We start from the raw sequence: 25986 nt of genomic DNA, 5'->3' as shown, positions 1-25986 counted from the left end.
TATTCATCTCGAGATCTCAGAATTTTGAATTTGGATTCAGATGTCTTTACATTGGTCCGAGTTTTCATAAATAGTTGCCCCGATCTAATTTCCTTCTTGCTTGTGTTCCTTGATAGCATCTCAAACCATGACAGCTCCTCCGTTAGCACAAGTGGTCGAGCCGGTTATCCATCTTGCCCCATCTTCACACAAGAATGCTGCGATCTGTGCGATGTCGTCAACCGTAGCCAAGCGAGGCGCAGCGGGGATATTGTCGATGTATTTCTGAGTTTCCTTCTGGGTTTCTGCAGGCATAGCACTGCGAAAAGTCAAACGTCAGTTGAAACTTCTATCGCTGATGCAAAAAGTCCATATCAACCTACTCCCACATTTCCGTTGCCACGGGTCCTGGATTAATGCAATTGACCGTGACTCCATATTCTTGGCCAAGTTCCAAGCTCCAGGTACGCGTAAAGCTTTCGACGGCGGCCTTCGACGCACTGTACACCGTATGCATTTTCCATGCTAATTCAACTTTTTGTCAGAATTATCTTGCCCGACTGAAAATACTTTTCGAAAAGTTGACACCACTTACCTTCTCTAGCCGCGACACTCGACATGTTCAGAATTCTCCCACCCTTGCTTAAGTACGGCAAGCTTGCCTGTACAAGAAACATTGGAAAGCGCACATTCGTCTGGAACACCCTCTCGAAATGATCGTATGTGCAGTCCCGTAACCACAGCTCCTCGCTAATACCGGCGTTGTTCACGAGAATGTCAATATTTCCAGTGAATGACTTAACCGCCGTGTCAACAATCAACTTTGGGGAGTCAAGCGAGCAACAATCGGCTTGAACAGCTGCTGCTTTGCCCCCGAATTTTTCAATTTTAGAGATGAGCTCTTGTGCAAGCTTTGTAGAGCCTGGTGAGACATATGTTATAAGAACAGCGGCTCCCCTTTGAGCGAGCTCTATTGCAATTCCGTACCCAATGCCCCTGGTGCCGCCGGTAACAATGGCTACTTTACCTTCAAGCGAAATGTGTGGCATGGCGTATAGCTCGGCTAATTATTGAAGCAGGAGAAATGATAAGAGAGGGTCTACTATTAGAGGCCTGATGCATGTCAAGGATGATATTCTACTTCCTAATATAGTCCACTAATATACCTATTTCAATGACCAGATTACTCAGACAAAAAGCGTCGATTGAAGCTTGATGTTGAAATGCGACTTGGTAGGTCCTTTCGATTTGGAACTAGGTTAAGCGTATCGCGAAGCTCGATTTGTGGCACCGGCAGCATGAAGAGTCATTAAATATTACCCCTTTTGGGAGAAAATATGCGAAATATTGATTTGAATAATTTGCTGGGCCTGCCAGCTGATCTTCCACAGAATATTAAACTGCTATATTCACAAAATTCGTAGTTGGTCAGGATAACCTAAGAGTATTGAAATCGACTTCAGGAGTAGTAAGCGATCTGGAAGGACCTCATTCGCAGACCTACATCTGATTCGATATTTCAATGTCCTCTCAAATTCCTAAAGATTACCTGAGCTTTCAGTTATCACGGCTCTCCAAATGTTTCTACAATCAATTAATTAGAGCTAATCTTCAAATTGTATTCATTATAGATGATTCTGCACACTTAAGTCGTTAATAAAGCGGCAAATAGACATCCAGGCATCTGGAGATAACTAACTACTATCTATCACCTCGTCAACATCAACATCACCACGCAAACAAACCTATAGGGACGCATGCATGACAGGAAAAATAATTTCTATACCTGTAACTATTTATAGTACTCGCGTTACGATTTGGTACTAGTAGAAAAATAGCTGAAACCATGTACATTCTTTGTGATGATTATCATGAATATGCAACGAGGGCCAGATCTTGATGCACAATGAGTCGACAATAAAGCCCCGCCTTCATAATTGATCAAAGCTTGCTATTAGAGGCTGCCGAAAGAGCATCATTAACCTCGTCCGCCACACGAGAACCCGCTCTCAAGGCACCCTCCATGTACCCCTTCCATTCAAATGCGGTTTCTCCACCCCCAAAGAAGAGATTTTGGAAAGGTGCCCTCAACGCATTTCCATAGCGCGACAGGTCCCCTGGCCCAATGGCCGACGTAGGGGCCCCTTCAATGTACTCCTCCTGCGTCCAAATTTGTTCATTGATCTCGAGGACATCCTTGGCTAGATGCCCATGTTCCGGTCCCACCAGCTCCACCAGGTGGTTGATTAAAGCCTCCTCTCGGTGGAGCGAAGATAGCTTCTCCCATTTGCTCTCTGCGTCTCCGCACAAGAACAAGGCCAAGGAGTACTGTTTGTTGGCGAAGTCTGAGACTTCCCATGATAGATTGATTGGGCCTGTAAAGCTTTGGAAAATGCCTACCAAGCCAATCTCTCTCCACCACGGTCGTGCGTATGTCACGATGACTTTGGCAAGGTGGCCGGGCTTCGTTCTTGAGACGATGGCTCGCTTTTCGTACGGCAATGGAGGGGAGAAATGGATTTTCTGGTAGACGTGTGTCGGAATAGCAATGACTACTTTCTTTGTTTCCACAGTAAGTCCATTCGTAGTACCAAGTGTAACACTGCGCCCATATTGCTCGATTCTGTCGACAGGGGTATTAAGCATGACAAAGCCGGGAGGCAGTGCATTTGCTAGGCCTTCAGCAATAGCAGATGTACCTAATTATGTCATGTTAGGGGGGCTTCAAGATATAAACATGCTCGAAATAGTTAAATACCTTGCTTAATTTTCAAGGCCTGGGCCCCCTCCGGACCTTCCAAGAAGAGCTTTTCAAAACCCCCCACCAGACTTAATATAATCAAGTGCGTAGTGGATTCCCACGTCTTCTGGTTCACGGCACACTATGCCCCTCACAAAAGCTCGCAGATAGTCGGCAGCAAATGGCGTGAACTGGTTCTGTTTGATCCAAGTCTCAACAGACACATCGATCGAGACTGGAAATTTGCTTGTCTTCCTGAGATCAACTTCCTTCTGTAACAGTTCGACCTGCTGGAACATCTGCTGAAGATTGAAATTCTTGCCAGGAATCGCTGGTGAAGTTTTATCCTGAAAGAGTAAGTATTTACGTACCGAAATAACAGAATATAGTGGAGCCTTACCTCGGGAACAGAAGTTGCATCAGTGCGAAAGACGTGCCCGTTGGTATCTTGGTAAACTGCAAGCCCTTCCGCATACTGCTCTACAGTATCAAGCCCAAATTGCTTTGCGAGTCCGTAGACCTTTCGTTGGGTTTTTTGGTTGATCCAAGTCGCACCTAGCTCGACTCTTCCTTTTCCACTTTTCAAAGGAATTGTCCAGCTTCTGCCGCCAACCCTCTTCTTGGCTTCAAGGACAAGAACCTTGTGACCGGCCTGGTGTAAGTCATACGCAGTCTGCAAGCCGCTAAATCCTGCACCAACGATAACGACGTCGGCCTTCAACGAAGGCAGACGAAGCTCTGCAGGATTTGGCGAGGGGTGAAATGATTCCTTGACCCTCCAATCGCCGCCGTTGCTTCCACCTCAAATTTGATATGAGGGAACGCCAACGCCGGAACTGGAACCAAAGTTGTTAGGGGCTGAAACCGTACTCCATACTGGTCCGTGAGAAATGCAAATGTTAACTTGAGCAGGTCTTGGAAACTTTGGTCTGCTTTCCAGTTCACACAAAACCATTTCAGTTTTATCACGTCCCGAATCTGGGCACCGGAAGCGTGAAGAACTTCCTCAAGATTTTTGAAAGCTTGTTCAACTTGTTCCTTGAATGAGTCGGGAAATGTTCCATCCTTACGGCCTCCAACTTGGCCCGACGTAAATACCAAACGTGCAGGCCCGTCAACAGACACGGCGTGAGAATAGAACTCCGGATCGGCCAGACTTGGAGGGTTGATGAAAGTGGGGCAAAGGTACTTGTCCTTCGGAGCCATGATTTGCGATGTCGATTGATCGATAGATTTGTTTGTAATGAGAACTCTTGATCACTGGAGGAAGGGAGTAAAATCAGATTTAATCCAATCCTGAGTATGGGCAATCTAGTTGTAATCGATGTTGCCAATTAATAAACAAGATTCGAACTTTCGTTACAAATCATCAGTCAGAGGGTCATTGTCAACCAAACAAAAATCAACTAAGGGGCTGATTATCTTCACCATCCAGTACACAGTAAGAGAATCCTCTGATTTCCAAACAATCATCACTGAGCCTAATTTGCCCGATTTGTTTGATGCATATTTCTACTAGTGACAACGAGGGAACACGGAGATTTAGCGCATCTGATTAACTGTGCGATTTCCGCCTACCGTTGCTTATTTGGGTTTAACCCCAAGCATTGGCCATTGTTCAATTTACCGTGATCGCTGTTCATGATGGCACACAACAGTACGATTTGATATATACTGCTCAACCTTTTCTTGCTATTTTTCTGGTCCAGGCTTCGGTAATTGAGCTTTCATATAGTTGTAGGTCATTTGGTTGGAATCCGGAGCTTTTGGAAAATTGCAAGAACATTTCAACATTTCAGTTTTCCATCAACAATCCCAAGGATCCAAAATACGATGGCATCCCATTTGTCCGGAAGGACTACAGTCGTAACCGGCGCCGTTGGGGGCTTAGGGTTCGCATTGACTATCGGCATTCTCCAAGAAGGCAGCGACGTTGTCTGCTTGGATCTACCTGCCCAGCCACCGGAAGAGCTATGGATCGCAATTACGGCCTGGGCCGCGAAATCCAATACCATTGCAACATATCATCATTGTGATGTTACGAACGAGGAGGAGATCAAAGTGGTACTTGAGAAGGCTCAAAGAACTGCGCAAGAGCGCAATCATCCCATTCGCGGACTTGTAGCGGGCGCCGGAATACAGAAGATACGATGCGATGGAATTTCCCGTCGAGGAATTCCGAAAGGTCCTGGATATCAACGTTACGGGGAGTTTCTTGATAGCCAAGCACGCGGCGAGAATTATGAAAGACACGAATTTAGGAGGAAGCATTATACTCGTCGCCTCGATAGCGGGATATGTTGCGAGCAGGGTTTGTCGAATTCATGATCAATTTCCATTGTGGCTTGCTAACGAATTCAGGGCGTTCGCGGAGCTGCATACTGCGCCTCTAAGGCTGCAACGCACGCGCTATGCCGCTCTCTCGCCACGGAGTGGGGTACACTTGGAATTAGGGTCAATTCTCTCTCCCCTGGTCCTATTAAGACAGATTTGCTAGATGCCATGCTCGAGGAAACCCCGTCACTTAATGCCTCGTTCATGGCCTCGAATGTTCTTGGGCGCCTTGGAGCTCCCGATGATATTCAAGCAGCGGCGATTTTCTTCCTAGGGGATGGGTCATCCTATGTGACAGGTACAGATCTATTGATTGACGGAGGAGCTTGCTCCTCAACCTGAAGAATCCAGAATTTAATTAGTCACTGGGTCATTTCAGAGCCCCTGGAGGTCTCGGGTGAAATTTACAGCATACTACAGTTGCAGCGTACCTTGAAACGCTTCTCTCAACTTGACATCATCTTCTTCTACTGGGCCTGGCCTACCAAACTATGTATTTCTAATGTAGAAGTTTGGAACAAGTAGATATTTTGCCGGTGCCATTCAAATTCGCTAAGAAGACCAATGCTGCATTACTTTTGTTTATTTTTACCTCCAGGGAATTCTTTTTCATTCTCATTCTCTTTTCATAATGAAGCTTTATTAATCTCAGTCGAAATTTGAGCCAAATATCTTTAGACCTACCAGTTGGGATACCTATGCAGGCTTGGTGTGCCTAATATTGCCATTTTGAGTTAGCTACTCCGCACTGAGCTCTCCGTATCTATTACTTCAACCTTTGAAGGATGAAAACTCTATCCTGAGTATATTACCCAGATGAGTGTTTGACGCAAAATCACGCTGTTTAATATACAGGAGCTATGTGGTTGGCCAAGTATCGATGTCCTCTGGTTGTATTTACCCAATGCCCTGCCTTTTGTGAAGAAGAACGTTACCTTTCCTGATGCGAGCATTCCCGGCTAATTCCTCTCCAATCAACCGTGAATGCGGGGAAATAGGAAGAAGCCAGACTTGACAGTTGATAGGCCAGTAATCCTAATACAATAAAAGTGGACTTGGCCCTTTTTCCATCCTATATTCAAAACCTTGGAATCATCGAAGCTCTTATTCAATTGTCTTTCATAGATAATTTTGATGTGCATTCGCTACAGCACAGCCATTATGTCTACTCCAGGACTCCAGGACAGAACCATAGTTATCACTGGTGTTTCCCGAGGATTGGGAGCATCTATCGCTCAAGCAGTCTTGGAGGCGGGTGGCGACGTGTATGGCATCGATATCCTCCCAGAACCCGACGAAGAGAACCGACAAAAGATTCGTACCCTGTTGGAGGGTAGCAAATCCCGATTTAACTTTTTCCAAGCCGATATTCGCGATGAACCAGCTATTGAGTCAGCTTTGACCCAAGTGGGAGAGTTAACAAAGCAACGGGGAAAGCCTGTTCTCGGGTTGGTAAACTGTGCTGGGGTGCAGCACACGGATAATGCAGAAGATTTCCCGGTCCATGAGTTCCAACGCATCATCGATATCAATGTCATGGGCAGCTTTATAGTTGCTAAGCATACAGCTCGACTGATGATCGCAGAGAATTGGAAAGGAAGTATGGTGCTGATCGGTTCAATTGCGGGCTACGTCGCAAACAGGGTGAGTTATTATCCTGCTCGATGGTGATGAAACTTGCTAACTTTAATTCCAGGGCATCCACGGAAGTGCTTACTGCGCTTCGAAGGCCGCTGTGCAAATGATGGTCAAATCTTTTGCATATGAATGGGGAAAGCATGGAATCAGGGTGAACAGCCTCTCGCCAGGTCCCATCATGACCAATATGGTGAGCGAGCTTTTGGAAAATAACGCAGATATGAAATCTCTTTTTATGTCTGGGGCTGTTCTTGGGAGACTGGGAATCGTCCAAGATGTACAGGGAGTGACTCTATTCCTGCTCAGTGACACCTCTGGATACATGACGGGAGCTGATGTGAAGCTCGACGGTGGTGCCACGACCTCGGTCTAGTAGAATCGCATGACATGATCAAATATTTCCATAGCAATTTTGAAGACGCTGCACAATACATGAGTATCATTGTCAACATGGGGCTTGATCAGATGACTGGGGCAGCCAACTAGTTTGAATGGCTTTATTTTGCATCCATTCTTTTTTTTCTCATCACAATTGCTTAATATTATCTTCATATCTTTCTACGATTGATAGAGTCAGGTCTGTTAACTTCAACCTATGGGGCTACGTCTGTGATGATGAGCAACACGGGAGAAGCTACCCAGTAGAGTAGAAAATGTGTTTGCTAGTCTGCTTTAAAGCCAGGGACATTTCAATTGAAGAAAAAGACATCAATGCTGTGTCTACACATACGGCTAATATATCCATGCAATTAATCACACTTAAAATGCATGGTTGTCTCTCAGACTTCACATCAATATGAAACAAGAAATTCAAGTCCTGAACATGCACCCAGCCAACTAGCCTGTGCCCTTCAAAGGATTTCATGTGCTAGTGAAACTAATTATCCGAGGTTCACAAAAGATCACCTGGCTTCCACTTGGTCCAGTCGCCATTGCACTTCAAAAATTCCAATGGTTCCATCTGCTCCACAAAACCACCATAAGGACGGCTTACATAGTAGCCTAATAGCTTTTGAACATCTTCCGGATAGTCCTTGATATCTTCAAAGCTGTAAGCCAGATATTGGTTCTCATCCTGCCTACACCAACCAGGTGTCATAAACCCAGCAAATAGAAGTCTGTATTCATCCGAAGTAGTATTCTGACCTGCTCCATGGTAGGTTGATCCAAGCCTGTTCCAGCTATTATTAGCGAAACTCTCACAAATCAGAATTGGATGATCGATTCGTCGTAGACCTACCACATCAAGGCATCCCCCTTCTCCAACTCAGCTGAGGCAGCCTCATATGGTCGAGGCTTTCGGTAGTCGTCCCACTTGTTGGAGCCTGGCACGACTCGCGTGGCGCCATTTGCTCTATGCGACTTTGTCGCTGCGAACATCAAGCCCAAATCGGTTTCATATTTTGCTGGATGGCGGGTGTGATGGCACTGGTCATCTCGGTGAAGTCCTTGGGCCTTAGCCCCAGGTCCAATCCAAAAGGCCATGGTGTTTGTGACTTGAGGCATGCTGACAGAGGTTTGCTTTTGTTTGCCGTAGTAGGTTGTGCTCGTTTTGGCGAGTAGTAAATTGCTCACTTCTTGGTATAAGGGATGGGCTAGGAGCTTGGTTGCAAAGGTGCGGCTCTTGCCCGCCAGACCTGAAATTTGTTTGCTTTCTTTCGGCATGGTAACGCCATCGTGTCTTGCCTGGCCGAGCAGATGAGGTTGAATCTCTTCAATGGCCTTGTCGATGTCTTCATGATCGGCTATTTGCTCAAGGATCAGACCGCCGTCTCGGAGCAGAACCGTCAATACCTCTTGCGGCGTTGAGGTGCGAGGCAGGCGGGCTAGCTTCGGCTCGACAGCGGGGATGCCATTGGCACCATTAGTAGGTTCGGTGTTGTTTGCAGCCATTTTCAATCACGAGTGGTGGAAAATTGTCGTCGAGTACAATCGGCGACCAAGTGCACTTAGGCTGCCTTTTAATGGATTTGAATCCGAGGTCTCTTATGAAAAAGGCAGTGCATCCTTTCCTGATACTGTCAATGATGGGTCCAGGTGAGCTAAAGTTGCGTGTGGGCTATCACTTCCTAAATCGGTCAACTTAGCCGCGGTCTCTAGGCATTGTGCTTGCTATCTCAAATCATCTCTGAATGATTTTCTACTACTACTTCTCAGACAGAACTCTAGTAGTGGACTCATGAACTATCAATTAGGCTGGAAATTCCTGTACGTGCTGATCTGTCATTTGCTCAGCTTCCAATATGAGATGCCAATTGATGTGATTGAATCGTCTGCTCGCTTAGCACGTCCACTTCTGAAATAGTACCAGATAAGCCATACATGGTTCCTGTTTCTGGCCGACTAATTCCAGATCCTGTTATCAAATCCTGAACTTGGCGCATATTCCGGTATTCATTTCTGGATAGAGAGAACCAATTACAGAATCTCGAACGGGCAGACCTATCGTCGCTTCCGCCTATTTCATGGCAAAATTACCCTTACAGATCATATATTTGAGGTTTTACTTGCCCAGTACCTAATTCCTAAGGACTTTGACATTTTTCCTGATTGGAATCAAACACTCTCATACCTGACCGCAAGTCAATATGGTTAACCCACCCCATCAACGTAACAACCCTGAAGTGGTTGAACTGCCAGTTACAGCGTCTCTCGACGAGATTGTCGAAATTATTCGTCGCGATGGAGGCGTTGTAATAAAGAATTTCATCACTCCTGAGACTGTGCAGAAGATCAACGAGGAGATCGAGCCGCACTGGGAAAAAAAGGGTGTTTATAAAGGCAACCTGTTCAACGCGGAGGATCCACCCCTCAGGTAAGCTTTCTGGAAGGGGCTTGGGAAAACGTCCTTACTAAGTCTTTCAGCGGTCTTGTTGGCAAATCCCGAACAATAGCGCTCGAGTGTCTCAATCATCCGGTTTATCGTGAAGCAGCCAAGAAGCTGCTTCGCGACGTCACGTCAGTCTTCTCTTGAGCAACGGGTCACAATTTCACTGACACTTTCCAGCTATCCCTGGTGGGGTGACTCGAAAAGCATTTGCATCTCTGATCCGATTTTGTCCGTTTCACAAGCTTTCACTCGTGGACCCAAGACTGCAGGACAGCCGTTGCACCGTGACGACATTCCGCAGCACTACGAGCATGAAGAGGGGAGTGGAGACAGCAGTCTGCTAGGTATTCTTATCGCAGGCACGGTATGGCAAATGCGAACATGGCGCATCAAGGTGGTTCCAATCGCTAATTTTCATTTGCGTCCAGGAAACAAATTACGAAAACGGTGCTACACAAGTCATCGTCGGATCTCACAAATGGGGAGATGATCGTGGCCCAGCTGACGAGTCTCTTTGCTCGACCGCTGAGATGAAGGTCGGCGACGCTTTCATAATCATCGGCAGCATCTGGCATGGTGCCGGAGAGAACAAGTCAGAGACCAGTCGACGAAATATCTACTCTATGCACATGGTCAAGGGTTGTCTCCGGCAGGACGAAAATCAATTCCTTGCCATCCCTCGCGATGTCGTCAAATCTTACCCTTTCGAGGTTCAGCAGTTGATCGGTTATTCAGTTAGTCAACCGTATTGCGGTTGGGTTGAGATGGACGACCCGGTTAAACTGGTTGCTAGCGAGCAACAAGATTGGACTCATAGGGACCTCCAGGGTATCATCTTTGAAGGCCCGGGCTCCGAGAGTTTTACAGGCCAAAAACCAGTTTTGACCCCTCCAGTCGCATAGTCACGAGTGAAATGGGTAATACCTGTCGATAGTGACATTCAATTTAGTCTTCAGTTGAGAGCCTCCTGATGTCATAGTATTCCTTGATGTAGCATCGATTAACTAAGTGAAACTAGCGGACTTGTTGACATAGCTTGGAAGCAGTAGTGGTTTGGTAATAATAGAACCGTTTGGGTGTGTCATCTTCAAATATCTTCTGGTGTAGCCTCGCAGCTAGAATTCTGCACAAGAAATGCTCAACGGTGTCTTTTGTTGCTCACCTGCGAAGGGAAAGAATCTCAGAGTGTTAAGGAAGAACTCACGAGGGCATCTGATACCAGCCATATCTTGTCTATAACATTTATTTTGCCTTTCATCACAGACAATCAACCAAACCAACTCGAAGCATTTGGGACCTTGAAATTCGTGTCCTTTTCCTTTACCTATGAAGTGGTCTAGGCATAAACTGGAACTCTTCGGGTGTTTCAAAATGTCTTGTCTCTTATACGGCAGATATAAACTGTTTGATTCTGTCCTACAATTACCAGTACCTTACAGTTCATCTTGCGCTTGGTGCAATGAAACAGTCAAATAGGCCTTATTCCCAGTTGACTGCATTATAAGAACAACGTGTACAAAAATCATACTCAGGCGGAAGAAAATTCTGCTTTCTCATTAATAAGCGGTAGTTTGACCAGATGGCCTGCCTATACAGTTTGTACAATCGCACTCCCCCGGTCTTCAATCTCACTTCGCCCAGCCAAGTCGCAAATCTGCTCTTCGTCTTCTGGGACCACCGCCTCCAAAAATTCACCAATAGACGGAGGGCGATAGGACTTGCGAGCATCAAAAATCCAATTGGCAATAATAAGGATAAAAAAGCTACCGTAGAGCAGACAGGTATAGTTCATATCTTTCGCAGTGACTGGGGATGCGCCTGGGATCTATAGAGCAGTTAGCTGTGTGGAGTCGGCTATTCCCAACACATATAAGACAGACCAGTACAATAGCATTTGCGAATAAGCTGTATATCACAGATATAACACAGAGGAAATATCCGTATCGTCCCAAGCTGTATGGGGTCTTCGGTAGATTTTTCCGGCCAAAGATCAGCATCATCAATGCGGGGGATGCTAGAAGCCTTGTCAGCTACCGAAGTATTAATAGGTTTCTCGGCTGGGTTGAATGCCTTACAATAGCTCAGAAGCATGAAGCCCGCCCCGGCACCTAATATTGCATTGAATCCTTGAGTGGAAAACAAATACCTGTTATTGCTTAGATATGAAGAGAGTCGCCAAGCGCAGGGATGTACTGACACAATGCCAACCAGAATTGCGACGAAGGAAGCAAGGCAGACAGATAGTGTTGGAACCTTCAATTTCTGATCGACTTTGGTTAAACTGTATAGTTGTCAGCCTAGCTCGACATTTGGTACTAGTGTTGTCGGCGCCATTCACCTGTGCTTGAAAAACAGCCCGCCATCTCGAGCAAGGGCATATCCTTGTCGACTAGACGTAATCGTTGCAGCAGTAGTAGCCATCACATAGTTGATAAGCAGGATCATATTGAAAGCAATCGCTGCTCCGTTACTGGAGAGTGATTGGCGCATAAGCTCGACTACCGGAACTCTACTAACGGTCAATTTCCGCATAGAGAAATGCTTGAATGCTGGACAACTTACCCGGTAGGCGTATTGATGACAGGATCAAGCTCTTTGATGCTAAATCCAATCACCATGATCCAAACAATTCCGACTATGGACTGAGATGCCCAAGTAATCCACAGGATCTTTGGTACTTCTTTCGTAGGTGACTTCACTTCTTCAGCTAAGTGACATGCTGCGTCCAGGCAAACAAAGGAGATGAGGCTATTGTATAAGCCGAGCACGACGGCTATTGCGGAACTCGAGTAACTTCAAATATCCAGATGTTAAAAGAGAGCGCTCCAAGTATGTAATTAAATGACTTGGTACTAACCCAGTCTCATTGATCACATCCACGAAAACTAAGTTGGCGCTTGACTTTGGTGCTTTCACAAGTAAAGCGATAGTAAACCCCACGAATCCTAGAACATTGATTATGACTATGAGGGATGGCAATCAGACATTTGATATTGAAATCACAAATTGGCGAGGGGATCCACATACATCCGACGTTTTCGATCTTATCCAGTAACCCGAGGAGGTACAGGTTGACCAGCCAGGCAACAAGCACCCAGCCCACGTAGACGAGAAATAGATGCCATCGCCCTCCGACCACATATTCGGGATGAGTCAAAATGGCCACAGAGAAGGTAAGTCCGGTGGCAATTGAAGCACAGGCAGCGATTGTTAAAACCCAGCCGAGAAAGTTGAGCCAGCCGAGTGGATACCCGATGTATCTGCGATACTTTTCTGGGGCTAAAAAGGTCGAAAAGTGGTAGGCACCACCAGCAGTGGGAAAGATAGAAGCACACTCGGCGAGGATGCCGATGACGCTGATCAGGCCAACGCATGCACCAATGCTGCATACGAATCTCTCAGTCCACGTGTCAGGTAGTACCTAGATAAGTGGAGAACTTACAAGCCATATAATATTGCAGGCATTCCACCTGCAGAGAAACCAACAACGAAGATGTAGGAAGTTCCTCCGAAAATATTCACAATGTTCCACGATACGCTCAGAACTCCCCAAACACCGAAATCACGGTTCAGGTTGGTTTCCATGACTGTCTCTCCATGCTCGATAGAATCGAAGGTCGCTCCGGGACAGCCACTGTCAAGTTTTGAATCGTCAGGAGGCATATTTTTGTTTTCTGATCCGACCTCCATATTCATCGGACTTGGCAGATAAAGAATAAGTAAGGTGTCTTCTTTGGAAGGGGGCCAAGGTGAAGACGTCGGAACAGTGATAGAAGTTAACCCGTCGAATTCTACCCCACAGTGAACATATGGAATTATGGGTCAGCAATGCTGAATACTACCACCTGAATAGCATTTTCTAGCCCCAGGCAGCATCGATAGCTCATACGAACAATGTCTAGGACCTCCCGATCTGTCACGGTTTGCCGCGACGGGAGCCAAAAATACCCGACTTGACCACATCGAACGCATCCAGAAAGACTAACTAATCCGAAAGTGGAACCGTTAGGCGGAACTTTCTCAGCCGACGATATCATTCCAAAGGTTTCAACAGCCTTATCAGAAGATAGGTAAGAGGAAATCAACACTACTCTGGGTGATTATGACATTTATTCTCTCCGAACCGTTATCAACTGACAGGTGCTACCGGTGATTCCCGAGGTCCTCCACATCGAATCGCTGATCCCATTGATATCGGCATTACCCCAGACGCTGCCATTCTACGATTGTCGCGTTCCAGCCATGCGATATTTTGAAGCCCTTGAGTTTTCAGATGGGGACTTTTTACGATGGGGATTCGATATCGCCGAGGCCGAGCCATTGAACTCTCCATCTTTGCCTGCTCAAGAACAGAAATGCCAGAATCGTCACACTCGTGGCCACCCAGAACCGGTGTCTCTAAAATCATCTGAGTTGAAAGATTATACACCGAAAAGATCAACTCAGAAGGTAAGACGTCGTCGTGTCGCGAAAACCAAAGGTTAGTCCCAAGGACTTCCCGAAAAGGACAATGGCTTCAAATTCATTTGATACTCATTTACATTCGTTCACAGAGAGGGAAGACGACTCAGATAAACCCGTAAAGAAACCAGAAGTCACCAGGGCTATGACAGGAATCGCAGGAGTTGATTCGACGTTTCCATTGGACCATCTACTGTCCATATCCACCTTCCTTCTGGGTGATACTCTACAATTCGATTCCGACTATGAGACCTGGCCTGGCGAGCATAACAGCCAAAACCTAAATAAAGAGTTCAAGGCCAATGTGCGGGAAAGGATTCAGGTACTGCCACATCTAGAGGATATGCAGAGTTGGCCACAAAAGGTGAACAATTCCGCGCCAATATTGTACAGTGAACTAGATATATCCCAATTCGTCCGACTAAAGGGAGCAATGGAAGTTCCGCATCTAGCTATACGCCGCGAACTACTGCAGGTCTTTTGCCTTTGTGTGCATCCAACCCTGCCGGCCTTGGATCTTTCAGATATTATGAACAAGGTATTGAATGCGCCAGATGGTTCAGCTTCAACTTTGCTTCTGGTTCAATCCATAATGCTTGCTGCTGCTGCGTTTATTAATTCCCCTGATAAATGCTATCCGGGCTGCCTGTCACGCCGCGAATTGAGGCAGACATTCTTTCAAAAAGCTAAGGTAATCACGTATTCGACTATTCATTCGTTCGACCAGTTTGCTGATGTCTGATGGGGAAAAAAGATGCTTTACGAAAGTAATTTGGAGGCCGAGGCAGATACTATCACGCAAATACAGTCCTTGCTGATGATGAGCTCGTGGCAAGATGAGGGCGACTACGCGAAAGACTCCCATTACTGGCTCGGTCTCGCTATATCCACATCTCAGCGGCTGGGACTACATCAAAAGTCAAGTGCACCACATGCTCCACTCCATCGACGGCTATGGTGGTGTATCTATCTTCAAGATATCCGCCTTAGCCTCGCTTTATGCAGACCGAGACAGATTAAGGATGAGGACGTCACAGTTGAGCCCTTGGCAGAAGAGGATTTGTACTGCTGCTTCATCAGTGACAGGATCTTCCCCGCACTCGCATCACTACAGGGATGCTTAATTCTAGAGACCAGCATAAAATCATCCGCCAATTTTTACTCACTATTCATCTCGGACTTCAGACTGGGAAGGTCTTGAATGACTTTTATCATGCGTCATGGACACAAGCTATCGATCCGGAATTGCCTCTGCTGTTACAGCCAAACACATCAATCACCTTGAGGATGGGGGTGTCTGCAGAAGACTCCCTTGACTCCGCCGCTAAGATATCTGAGGCCAATTTATTTGATCTTCGGGAAGAACTAGCCGCTATAAGCTCGGAGGATAATCTTATGAGAGTTTCATTGGCCATACAGCGGATGGACTATTATCTATTCCATCGTTCAGCACTTTGTTATCTGTTTCGCTCCTTGGACTTTTCGCCACAGACAAGTTGCTCTGTGTGGCATGTCAGATTGTCGGACGCAGCGCGCGACATTACATCAATTGTCAAATTGTTTTCTCGCCATCTCGGCATTATTTTGGTGCCTGGTATTGCTGTTACCGCAGTCAGTCTAGCAAAGCGAGTGCACGCGCTGGAATTGAAATCGGCGAGAGATAGCAGCAGGATGCAGTCATTGTCTATGTTCAGGCTCTGCGCGGGTACTTTGCAAAGTCTTTATGAAACGTATCCCACTGCTATATCACAAAGTGGATTACCTTGAAAGCGCTTTTATATGTTGGCTGATATCTCAGAAGTAAACATTGTTTAATATATGATTTAACCAAGTATTTCATCGTAAAAGAACGCCGAAGTAGACCCAAACTTCTTCTCAAGTGTTAAGGTTGAAATAATGTGTCGGCCAAGATATGCAGAGCGTTACTATACCATATATTCTCATGTTTTCAATTTGGGAAAGTCTTCTCGAAAACATCTATCTAAGCAATTATTGGTCACGTTTGACATATTCCAAGACCTGACATTTGGCACAGAAAAATTCGGTGTTGAAATGGAATTCATTGATTTTCAACGGCATCTACTTCACAATCACACCTTCATTGCCGTGCTAAAGACGCCCAAAGGATCTTCCCGATTCATCCACGTCGCTTGCAGCTTCATCGTCTTAATACGCCAACCCTCTTCCGTTCTCAAAAATTTCCACTCATAAGGCCCCCCTTGCCACAAGGTATCTGTTCGCTTCTCAGCATCTCTGATAACGACCATAATCAAGTATGAGGTCCCAGTAGCCGTATCGCCATCGATTTCGAACCTCATGTTCGTCATGTAATGCAATTGATCGACAACGTTGCTCTCGTTCTTCTTGATAATTCGCGCGATGTTGTCGCGGCCTTTAACGGCTCCCCAAGGACCATATTGCTGTTGCCCATCTTCGGCATAAGTGTTTGCGTGGCCTTGAAAGTCATGTCTATCCGGAGTTTTGCAGTACTGATCGAGAAGTTCGTGAAGTTCTTGCTTGTCTTCGAGAAGCCTAAGGCGTTCCTGTAGTGCCTTGACTGTCAAGTTCGGGTTTTTGTCGGAAGTCATTGCGGTTTGACAGGAGGTATTTGGGAAATTAGCCAGTAGGTTGAATCGGTTGTTTTGATTGGTGGCGGTTGAAGGACAAGAGAATTGGTTTCCCAAACCAACGAGTATCTTATCGCTCTTTTAAATTTGGATTTCGAGAGTGATATGAAAATGGAACGGTATTGACTCAAATAGAGCGGTCGTTCCATCACCGTGAGAATCGGCTATCCGAAAATAGTAAAATTTGGCTACTTTATCAATACGGAGTCAAGGTTCACAGCGCCTTCCACTTTGCCCCTGAAACCCCCTCAGCACTTCTCAAGGTTACCCAGCATAGTGAGTAGTTGATAAGCTTGTTTTTCAGTTTGCAGGTGCAAATATAACGGCAAAGGTAGACCTGGCAAATGGGTATACCGCGTGTACAGAAGTTCATACCCGTACTCGCCTATGGATATGGACCTCTGTACAGTGGCGTTGCAAAGGTTTGAAACCCCCTGCTGACCGTCCTGATCTCTGCCTTCTCGAGGGGAACTAGTAGCTTGCTGGGATGGAAGAGATTGGTATAGCTCTTCCATCCAAGGTAGGTGTCTGCTTGCGCAGATATATTAGCCAATAAGCACCTTTACAGTATGTTTTTTGATTGTTTTAATGACCCACTATTACAATATTATTATTATTTAAAAATCAAACGTATTATTCAAAATCGCCTAATTAAACAGTCACAGGTCTCTAGCCTGACAATTAAGTAACCATTACAGTTCTCCTAAATCGGGAATGTGTTGGAAGAACAGAGAATGCTCCTAGTTGTGTTAAATCACAATAGGTTCAACTGTTTAATAAAACGAAATTAATCAGGTACATTCTGTTTACAAAGGGAAAGACCGCCAATTAGTGGTAACTTCACGAAGCTAATTTTTGTCAAGCAGTCAAGCTAGCGTATCGCGTTTTAATAAGCCTTCTTACTTAGACCACCTGAATTAACTAGTGTAAGATGGGAATGCTCGATGGCAGTCTGCGCACTACAGACGAGGGGAGAGAAGCAAGAGAGACAACACCACACCCGCAGGGTGCCACGTATCGTAGAGAGTAGGCAGGACCCTAGAGATAGAACATTCAGAGCATCCGAGCTCTATCGCTATCCGCGCACGCAATCCGCAATAAGGAACGATAACATTGACCCGAACGGTGGGTGGTGGTAAGATAACTATCACCAAGGGCTTATTTTTAAACTAATCTTCTGTCTCTGGCTACTTTATAACTATATCTACTATAATAGTATAGACTGTATAAATATTTAATACAGTAGAAAGGTTATCTAGGACCCTAATAGCCAGATAATCTCTGAATTTCTTCTAGAATATCTATCTGATATATATCTTACAAAAGATAAGTATATGAAATAGGTATTCATTCTATAATAAACCGGATTCTAGATAAAGTATAGTAAGATATTTACTAAATCCTATATAAATAATCAGTATATAGCAGAATATATATTATATATTGTAATAGGGATTTCCGGTCTTAATATTAGTATCCTAGGGTTATATAACGGAAGCCTTAGCAATAAGGCTTCTGTATGGTTTTAGAAGAATAAGTAGCGTTTGCTCTAGAGTATTAATTTAATATATATATTCTCCCTTATAAAAGATTCTACTAAGGCTGCTAAGGTTGTGGTATTGGTATACTACTTATAAAAGGTTCTGTTATTTGTTCTGTCAATCCTCTATAGCGTCATACTTTGCCTATCGTCTTCCTACACTCTGCGAGTATGGTGGTTTTGTCTCTTTGCGATCGACCCGTCTGCCAACGCAGATAGCCTACGAGCATTCCCATCTTACACTATTTCCTTACGGTATATAGAATATGCAGCGCAGTGATCCTTACGATCAAGCTTCTCTAGCAGGAACGGTAGCCAGTGTATCCAGCTGACCTACTTCTGCTATACAGCAGAATGATTCAAGACTTAGTAATCTTTACAGTAAAGCTAGGCAACTTAGAACCAGGATTTGGCGATCAAGATCTCTGTAAAAAGGGCCGTAAAGTAATATTTCGAGTCTTTGATACTATACTGAGTTCCATAGCTACTACAGGTCGACTGGTCTAGCCGTTACTAATTTAAGCAGAACAGCCAAGAGTAAGCCTATTCGCTATTGACCTATTTCAAACCCTAAATTTGCCAGAAGGCCCTATTATGATGGATCTTTTTGATAATAATATAAGTGCGCTGATTGCTGGCCTGGATTAACTATTTAGGCTGTAGTTAGAGAGTATTAATGGTTAGGATTAGAGCGTATAGTGAAGGTTGTCTTTTCGATAAGTTCTGAAGTAAATGTTTACTTTTATCTGTGAGGTTGAGAAGGATAGTCTACCCTCAAGATGTAGAATTATAGGTGGCTGAGGGTTAGTATGAAGCTAAGCTACTTATGTCTATTCTAATTCTGACCAGCCCGAATATAAATACTGACCCTAAGCCTAGATTACTTTAGTAGATTTGTCTAATTACGACTCGTTTATTCTGATATTATTAATTCTAATCTACTCTTGTAGGCAGGGTTGACTATATTGTGTACTAGTCTTAACCTATAATAATCTTCAACAATATAAGGCTGAGACTAATATAGGTGGTTTAACCCTATAATAATAGGTATGAGATTCGCTAATATAAATACTCTGAAGGTAACCGCTAGTTTTCGTATAATCGATGAGGTTTTTATTGTATAATATTATAGTCTCGTTAACATTAGTGGTATATTTTAAGGTTAGGGACACTACTTTCAATAATCAATGTACTATAACTAGAAAGACTAAAACCTACGATAACTCTGACCTTCTGATCTACTTAGAATCAGTCTGATTCTTTTTTCCTGGCTAAAGTCTTATAGGGTATATATCTTGCTTTTTGTCTTTGTCAGTATAGAAATAATTATTAGTATTGCTTTTAAGGGCAAATGTAATACTTACTTTTTCTATTATTATTCGTCCTTATGTCAAAGCAGCCTAGACTTGTTCAGATAGGATAGAGTTCGAGTTGAGCTCTTCTGGAGTCCCTTATATATTCAGTCAACTAGCCTAGATAAGATAAGGTGGCCCTTAATAATCCAGATTCTAACATACCCTAACCTACACTCTCTTTAATTGTATCCGTTTAGAAATATATCATACTTGCCTTTAATGTACGCTAACCAGTATATCCTTCTACCTTCTTCTGATCTGGCTATAGGCAGTACTGGTCCTAGTCGTAGTTCTGCAATAATCGAGTATTATTTAGAAGCTATTATAACGACTCTGAATTCCTGCAAACCCTTTATAACTCGGTTGTTAGTTTAAGTACTATATAAAACCTCCCCTTTTCCGGTAACTAACTTTAATATTATATTATATTCTCAACAACATTATATTTCTACCTCTCCTTCTCTTGTTCTAGGCATACAAAGAACGAGGATCTCTACTGTACAAAGGATAGCTAAGGTTTTTGAATCTTCGAAAGCGTCTTGTCTCGTATTTTATCTAGAAATAACTATAGCTCTAGTTCTTCAAAACAATAGTCTATACCATATCCTATTTCTGTTAAGCGCAGCGACTCTAGACTGTAAAGATATAAGTAAACGCATCCCAAACGTACAATAGGTTATTAATATCAACAAATTTATTCTTACTCTTAGGTCTATCTTAAGTATTATAGGTTTTGCCTAGGTTACTCTAGGAGCAACGGCACTTATGTATAAGGATTAATCTGTAACGAAGATTATCTTTGGAGTATATATAAGGTTAACAAATACAGTACCGACGCAAAATAATCCTTACGCAGGGGATTGGTTGCTGGTAGGGTATGAAGGTCTGTCCACATCTTCGCAGCTCGTCTCCAGAGCCGGTGTTGCACCGTGGCGATATGAGCCTCCGCTTCCGCTACTTTGGTGGCAACTGTGAGGAATATCCCGACAATCGCTTACGCTCTATCCTCTGCACCCTGTTGATCGGCCCGATGTTCATATTCTTGAATACGTGCATCCAGACATTGGAGGCATAGTCCACCACTGGGGCTACGGTCGATGTGAATAGCTGCCGCGCTGTTGCAGGGGATAGACCCCGAAGCCGCCGAAGCTCCATCGCCGCCTCGAGTCCCTTGGACGCTGCCCTCGCGATATGTTCCTTGTATTTGAGTCTCGCGTCCATTATGACGCCAAGAACCTTGACATGGCCTCTGGGTTCAACGGTCTCTTCCTTGATAGTGAATGGCTCCGAGTCCAATTTGTGGGCCTTAGGGGCGAAGTGTATAATGGCAGTCTTCTCCGCTTCAAACGTCGCTCCACTTCTTTTTTTCCCAGTCGAGTGCTTCATTGACGATGATTTTGATACCTTGCCGGTTGCTCTGCGCAGTCGGCCTGGTCACCCATGCGGTAAAGTCATCCACAAAGGCTCCTCCCTGGCCGTCGATTTGTCGCTGTACGAGCGAGATCTGCGTTGAAGAAGAGGAAGATGATTGGGACAGGGATTATCCCTGAGGCAGCCCTGCCTGTGGGAGGCTTTGGGCCTCAGATGCTTGCCCATTGATCTGGATAGTCGCCGTTCGCTCCGAGCAGAACGCTTCGACCCACCGGAGCAGGACCTCCGGTATCCCTCGCGCTTTCATCCTCTGGAGCAATCGCTCCTTACAGACCCCATTCTTAATTCGTCATCTTCGTGAGCCCCTGAGGCTTAAGGGACGAGGAAAGTATGCAGCAACAGGATGTCATGAATCTGGTAGTATCAAATTTCTATATAAGCTCAAGATCAAGCCAATATTATCGCAATCGGACACCCGGAAAAAGTAAATTCACATCAGTCGATTTCCCCGACAGCCCGTCTTTCTTCAAAGAATCCAGGAGCGCAACATCTTCCTTAGAAAGCCGACGAACTTTCATATTACTGGCGATGCGTGTCTTAGATCGACTTTTTGCCAATGGTACTGTACCTCGCTGAACTGCCCAGCTCTGCAAGACCTGCCCAACGTCCATGCCATTACTTGAGGCAATCTCCTTAACAACCGGCTCCTGCAGCAGTGTCACTCCATTTGGAGCAAATTCGCACCCTTCAACCACCCCAGACTTCACCATAAAAGTCTTAGGGGCGAACGGGCTATATATTGTTGGCAAAATTCCTTCCTTATGTAAAAACTCGATTAGTTCAACATTAGGATACCATGGATGCGCCTCAATCTGGTTACAGGAAATAGGTATATCCTCATGAGACGCATATGGAAGAATTTCCTCCAGATGCACGCGCTCGAAATTGGAAACTCCAATGGCGCGGCATTTCCCTGCGCGCACGAGTGACTTCATTGCCTCCCAGGTAGGCACGAAGCTGCCCACACCTGGAAACCCATTTATTGCAGCCACAGCGCGAGGGCAGTGCTCTAAGTCCGGCAAATAATTGCCATTTTTTTCCTCAGAGCATCTTTGATCTTGAAGTGTGGCCCCGGTGAAGTTGACGGCACTGTTGAGGTCCCCGGAAGGTTTGATAGCAGCAGGAAAATGTGCAAGTAATAAATCCACATAGTCTAGCCCCATGGAGTCCAGGATCTTATCAATAGCCATGGAAACATTCTTCGGATCAGCGAAGTTGGGCCAGAATTTTGTTGTGATGAAGATGTCTTCACGGGGGATGCCAGATTGCCGAATTCCTTCACCGACTTCGCGGTCCACCTTATAAAATGAAGGAGAATGGTTAGAAAGTTTCGCACCTCATAGATGTAATTTTCTCTAGAATTAACTCACTCCGTATTCCCATGCGCAGTCCAGATGGCGAACTCCAGTTTGTAGGGCATCAATAACGGCCTGGGTACACCACGACGGATCCTCTGGAGATTTGGTGATGCTATCAGTTTCTCCTCCTTGATTAGGAGTGGGAGATGGAAATCGGGGAAGAAATACCTGCAGCCCATGTCCCGAAGCCAACCGAGGGGACCTGGATGTATTTCAACCCGGGGGCTCGCATTGGACACAAAGAAGGAAGACTCATCCGATCAAGACAAGTTGCGGAGTCTTGGTTACTCATTCTTTCTATAATTCAATATGTTAAACAGGACTGCAGCTCCCATAAGTTCTAATAAAGCAGTGGTGTTCAGGGCTCATGCCAATCATATACTTTTAGATTGTGAACATTTGGATAACTGGAGTCAAGTGAACCAACATAGGGCGAGCCTGGAACAAAGCAAAATGTGGCGATAAAACATTAAACACGACCTTTGCACTCAAAAGCTTCCAAACTGCCTAAGTATTCCAAAAGGAGAAATTAAAGCCCGATCTGGAGGATGCGGGGCTACGTTGCGCGCATCTATTTCTCTTTAGGCCTATGCCAGTCTGGGATTGATTTATTATCGAGCACATTTCCCTTACGCGCACTCCCCGCTTTGGACCCATAATCTGTGGGCGCTTAGCAGTAACTTTTCTTCCGCTATTTATTCTTCCATTTTTTGATCCTAATAAACTTTCACTCAGCTGACTTCCGAAAGCGGCGCAGTCAAAGTAGTTTGGAAGCCAATAAGCAGAAAAATCAAATCCATGAACAAAGAACTCCTCATCGATTTTATGAGCCCTGTAATTTTTGCGATTTTCACGTTTTGAGGAAAGTTTAATCTAAGCGAGCTTGTTTTAGCTGCTTGCTCTTATTTATACTTTGACGGGGATAGTCAGCATTTTGTAAAGCCGATGGCGCTTCTAAAAGGACCGTCACCCAATGCTTACCAGTGTAAAGAGGTAACTAACGTTAGTTAACTATACATTTGTTAGAATATACTAGGAAATGTGCTGCTAATAAGTAAAATTATCCGTCTGTCTCAGTTCTCAGGGGTTTAAGGATTCTTCTTAGTGAGGTGCTTAAGGGTAGGCTAATAATGTCACGTCACTGTACTGGCACAGTACAACTACATGATGCACTCAAAGAACTCGCTGCTGATCAACTCATAAAAGACCCGATTGTTCGACGATTACTAACGAATATCACAGCTATCGGCATTCATGTGCTGGGGCCATTCTTTCAGAAACTGTAAATCCTTGCTGAAACCCGAAGACTCCCTATTCGCGAAGGAATGCCTGCATTCCAATCCTATCCCAAAAGGGTCTTAAGTGGGGAATTACCACTCCTTCAACTCGCCATTTTATTTCCTGTACTTAACCCCACCCTGATGTAGGCATCCTTCCCGGCGTACCGAAACAATCCGCGCCTCCCTCCTCCATAAGGCTCCTTTTTGGTCCCTTCCGTGGGAAATGCACCACGTAGACATTAAACTACAGTAGCGTCAACAATCCGCAAATTGTGGAGCGAATACCAAAGTTCTTCGCATTCTCGGATGTGCCGCAGCCTAGTTTTCCCGTTCGCCTGGACATGTACAGCGATAATACGCGGAGCCAGTCTATTTCTGACAGCGTATTTTCTAAATTTCTGGCACAGTGTCGGCTATGGATTCCCTTTCAGCAACCACTGACTCCCATCCAGGGTGCGTATAATCGATAAAATAGGCAGGCTTTGACTACGAACAACAATAAGGTAGGGGGGCCAAAGGTTGTTTGAAGATAGCGGGGTGCCTGATAATTGCATGTTTTTGGTCCAAGGAACTCTCCACATAACTCCTTAAGCCTACCACAGCTTCGAGGATTATCGCCCTGCGTACCTTCTACAATATTCGTCACTCACCGTGCAGTGGCTCTTCGAGTATGAGCCAACATCTTGCAGGACTCGAAGCCTCTCGCCCGCATGTCGATTCCGCCATGCCCAACGAGGTCGTCGTTGGCGAGGTCCACCACAACGAGCAGATGAAGAAAAGTTTCAACATCTGGAGTGCTGTAGGGTTGATGGCTTCAGCTCAAGCTACTCCGATGGCAATGGGCGGCTACCTCTCCCTGATCGTGGGTGTAGGCGGGCCTCCCGTGTTTATCTACTCCTACTTTAGTAGGCTGCACCTTCAGTTTCCTTCTTTGCCTGTCCTTGGCCGAGATCGCAGCTGTTTATCCTTCTGCCTCGGGACAGATCTACTGGACTGCAGTTTTCTCCAACAACAAGCATGCTCGCTCGCTGAGTTACTATACCGGCTGGATGCTTTGTTCAGGATGGTTTCTATGGGTCGGTGGCACAAATCTCTTGGCTGCTCAGATACTCTCCGCTATTGTGACAGCCTTTTACCCCTCATTCTCGGCCTCTTCCTGGCAGATCTACCTACTGGTTGCTGCTTTCACATTGGTCAACTGGATACTTAACGTTCCACTTTTCAATTTTTACCCTCACTTTTCTAAGGCCATGTTGTACTGGTTCAATTTAGGCGCTTTATTCATCTTTGTCAGCTTGCTGGCTCGAGCGCATCCGAAACAATCTGCACATGATGTCTTTGTCTCTATGATCAATGCCACTGGATGGGACAGCAATGTCGTGGTCTTTTTCATCGGGTTGGTACCGGGAGTAGGATTCGTTTCGGGATTCGACTGTGTTACTCATATGGCCGATGAAGTACCAGATCCACATCGGGTGGTACCCCTTGTGATGGTGGGCGCATCAGCCATCAGCTTCCTTGCCGGACTTCCAATGCTTTTCACTTATACCTTCTGCAACACAAAGCCGCAAAACTTGCTCACTCCTATTGGCAACAATCCCATCGTTCAGCTCTACCTTGACGCATACGATTCAAAAGCTCTGACGGTCACTGCAACAGCTATCCTTTTAGTCGGTGAAATAGCTGCTGCCGCCGCTTGTCTTTGTGCCGCCGGTCGGTCATGGTGGGCATTTGCGGAGCACCAGGGAACTCCATTTCCAAAGTTTTTTGGTAGAGTAAACAAGCGCTACTCTATCCCGGTCAATGCTATTACATTCTTGGCTGTCCTCACCGTGCTGATCAGCGCCATCTCGCATAGGGTCTACTACTGCTCTGAACGCCATTCTTGGCGGCGGATTACTGTGCGTCTATATATCCTATTTTAGTCCAATCATCTTAATGCTCAAGGCACGCTCAACGCTCCCCAAAACCCGGTATTTTAATCTCGGACGATTTGGCATTGTTGCCAATATTCTTGGCCTGGCCTGGATGTTGTGGATGTTTGTGTGGATGTGCTTTCCTCTCTATTTACCTGTAACGGCAAACAACATGAACTACACTAGTGCCGTGATTGGTACAGTAACTGCTATCAGTGCACTATCCTGGTGTGTTTACTCCAAAAGCAGGTTCATTATTCCTATCCAAGTGTATCAAGGCCTCGTCAGGGAAAACGCTGTTCAGGCAATGGGAAATATGACAGATGCAAAAGGAACTACATTACACCAATATGCAAAGAAGTCAAACTTCGTGCCAATGTGATTATGGGTGGCTCAACGAGAAATCGAAGAAGGCTCAACGGTAGCATAGACAATGAGATCAAGCCGAGTTCTTGCGCCATGTCAATAATAATTTTTGGTAGGCATCATACTCCTCG

At 45.2% G+C, this 25986-nt stretch overlaps 11 protein-coding genes across 11 annotated transcripts; 5 read left to right on the top strand and 6 right to left on the bottom strand.

Moving 5' to 3' along the window:
* Positions 1-120: 120 nt before the first annotated feature.
* N7509_003828 (SDR family NAD(P)-dependent oxidoreductase) lies at positions 121-1028 on the bottom strand (the record flags this gene model as incomplete). The annotated part of the gene is made up of 3 exons (XM_056628465.1): positions 121-298; positions 363-513; positions 575-1028. 3 exons carry the CDS (start codon positions 1026-1028, stop codon positions 121-123), a joined length of 783 nt encoding a protein of 260 aa, XP_056491199.1.
* Positions 1029-1920: 892 nt separating this feature from the next.
* On the bottom strand, positions 1921-3925 carry N7509_003827 (uncharacterized protein; the record flags this gene model as incomplete). The annotated part of the gene is made up of 4 exons (XM_056628464.1): positions 1921-2678; positions 2805-3066; positions 3120-3513; positions 3597-3925. 4 exons carry the CDS (start codon positions 3923-3925, stop codon positions 1921-1923), a joined length of 1743 nt encoding a protein of 580 aa, XP_056491198.1.
* Positions 3926-4552: 627 nt separating this feature from the next.
* N7509_003826 (SDR family NAD(P)-dependent oxidoreductase) lies at positions 4553-5395 on the top strand (the record flags this gene model as incomplete). Its single annotated transcript, XM_056628463.1, has 3 exons — positions 4553-4783; positions 4845-5030; positions 5081-5395. 3 exons carry the CDS (start codon positions 4553-4555, stop codon positions 5393-5395), a joined length of 732 nt encoding a protein of 243 aa, XP_056491197.1.
* Positions 5396-6214: 819 nt separating this feature from the next.
* N7509_003825 (SDR family NAD(P)-dependent oxidoreductase) lies at positions 6215-7064 on the top strand (the record flags this gene model as incomplete). The annotated part of the gene is made up of 2 exons (XM_056628462.1): positions 6215-6697; positions 6750-7064. The coding sequence occupies 2 exons, from the start codon at positions 6215-6217 to the stop codon at positions 7062-7064; spliced, it is 798 nt and encodes a 265-aa protein (XP_056491196.1).
* Positions 7065-7583: 519 nt separating this feature from the next.
* On the bottom strand, positions 7584-8584 carry N7509_003824 (phytanoyl-CoA dioxygenase family protein; the record flags this gene model as incomplete). The annotated part of the gene is made up of 2 exons (XM_056628461.1): positions 7584-7863; positions 7932-8584. The coding sequence occupies 2 exons, from the start codon at positions 8582-8584 to the stop codon at positions 7584-7586; spliced, it is 933 nt and encodes a 310-aa protein (XP_056491195.1).
* Positions 8585-9279: 695 nt separating this feature from the next.
* Positions 9280-10423, top strand: N7509_003823 (phytanoyl-CoA dioxygenase family protein; the record flags this gene model as incomplete). Its single annotated transcript, XM_056628460.1, has 4 exons — positions 9280-9506; positions 9557-9649; positions 9699-9885; positions 9950-10423. 4 exons carry the CDS (start codon positions 9280-9282, stop codon positions 10421-10423), a joined length of 981 nt encoding a protein of 326 aa, XP_056491194.1.
* Positions 10424-11109: 686 nt separating this feature from the next.
* Positions 11110-13217, bottom strand: N7509_003822 (uncharacterized protein; the record flags this gene model as incomplete). Its single annotated transcript, XM_056628459.1, has 9 exons — positions 11110-11346; positions 11402-11535; positions 11597-11667; positions 11719-11802; positions 11860-12030; positions 12084-12314; positions 12379-12484; positions 12549-12904; positions 12964-13217. The coding sequence occupies 9 exons, from the start codon at positions 13215-13217 to the stop codon at positions 11110-11112; spliced, it is 1644 nt and encodes a 547-aa protein (XP_056491193.1).
* A 198-nt stretch (positions 13218-13415) lies between these two features.
* N7509_003821 (uncharacterized protein) lies at positions 13416-14104 on the top strand (the record flags this gene model as incomplete). Its single annotated transcript, XM_056628458.1, has 3 exons — positions 13416-13442; positions 13662-13970; positions 14075-14104. 3 exons carry the CDS (start codon positions 13416-13418, stop codon positions 14102-14104), a joined length of 366 nt encoding a protein of 121 aa, XP_056491192.1.
* Positions 14105-16072: 1968 nt separating this feature from the next.
* N7509_003820 (nuclear transport factor 2 family protein) lies at positions 16073-16570 on the bottom strand (the record flags this gene model as incomplete). Its single annotated transcript, XM_056628457.1, has 1 exon — positions 16073-16570. One exon carries the CDS (start codon positions 16568-16570, stop codon positions 16073-16075), a length of 498 nt encoding a protein of 165 aa, XP_056491191.1.
* Positions 16571-21333: 4763 nt separating this feature from the next.
* N7509_003819 (aldo/keto reductase family protein) lies at positions 21334-22525 on the bottom strand (the record flags this gene model as incomplete). Its single annotated transcript, XM_056628456.1, has 3 exons — positions 21334-22233; positions 22306-22421; positions 22462-22525. 3 exons carry the CDS (start codon positions 22523-22525, stop codon positions 21334-21336), a joined length of 1080 nt encoding a protein of 359 aa, XP_056491190.1.
* A 1718-nt stretch (positions 22526-24243) lies between these two features.
* Positions 24244-25498, top strand: N7509_003818 (uncharacterized protein; the record flags this gene model as incomplete). Its single annotated transcript, XM_056628455.1, has 2 exons — positions 24244-24372; positions 24446-25498. 2 exons carry the CDS (start codon positions 24244-24246, stop codon positions 25496-25498), a joined length of 1182 nt encoding a protein of 393 aa, XP_056491189.1.
* Positions 25499-25986: the final 488 nt, after the last annotated feature.

This window comes from Penicillium cosmopolitanum (assembly GCF_028827165.1).
Source record: "Penicillium cosmopolitanum strain IBT 29677 chromosome Unknown utg000005l:1.0-4006212.0:1.0-4009387.0, whole genome shotgun sequence".
Taxonomy (NCBI): domain Eukaryota; kingdom Fungi; phylum Ascomycota; class Eurotiomycetes; order Eurotiales; family Aspergillaceae; genus Penicillium; species Penicillium cosmopolitanum.
The sequence above is the reverse complement of the archived record's forward strand: the minus strand, read 5'-3'. Positions and strand labels throughout refer to the sequence as shown.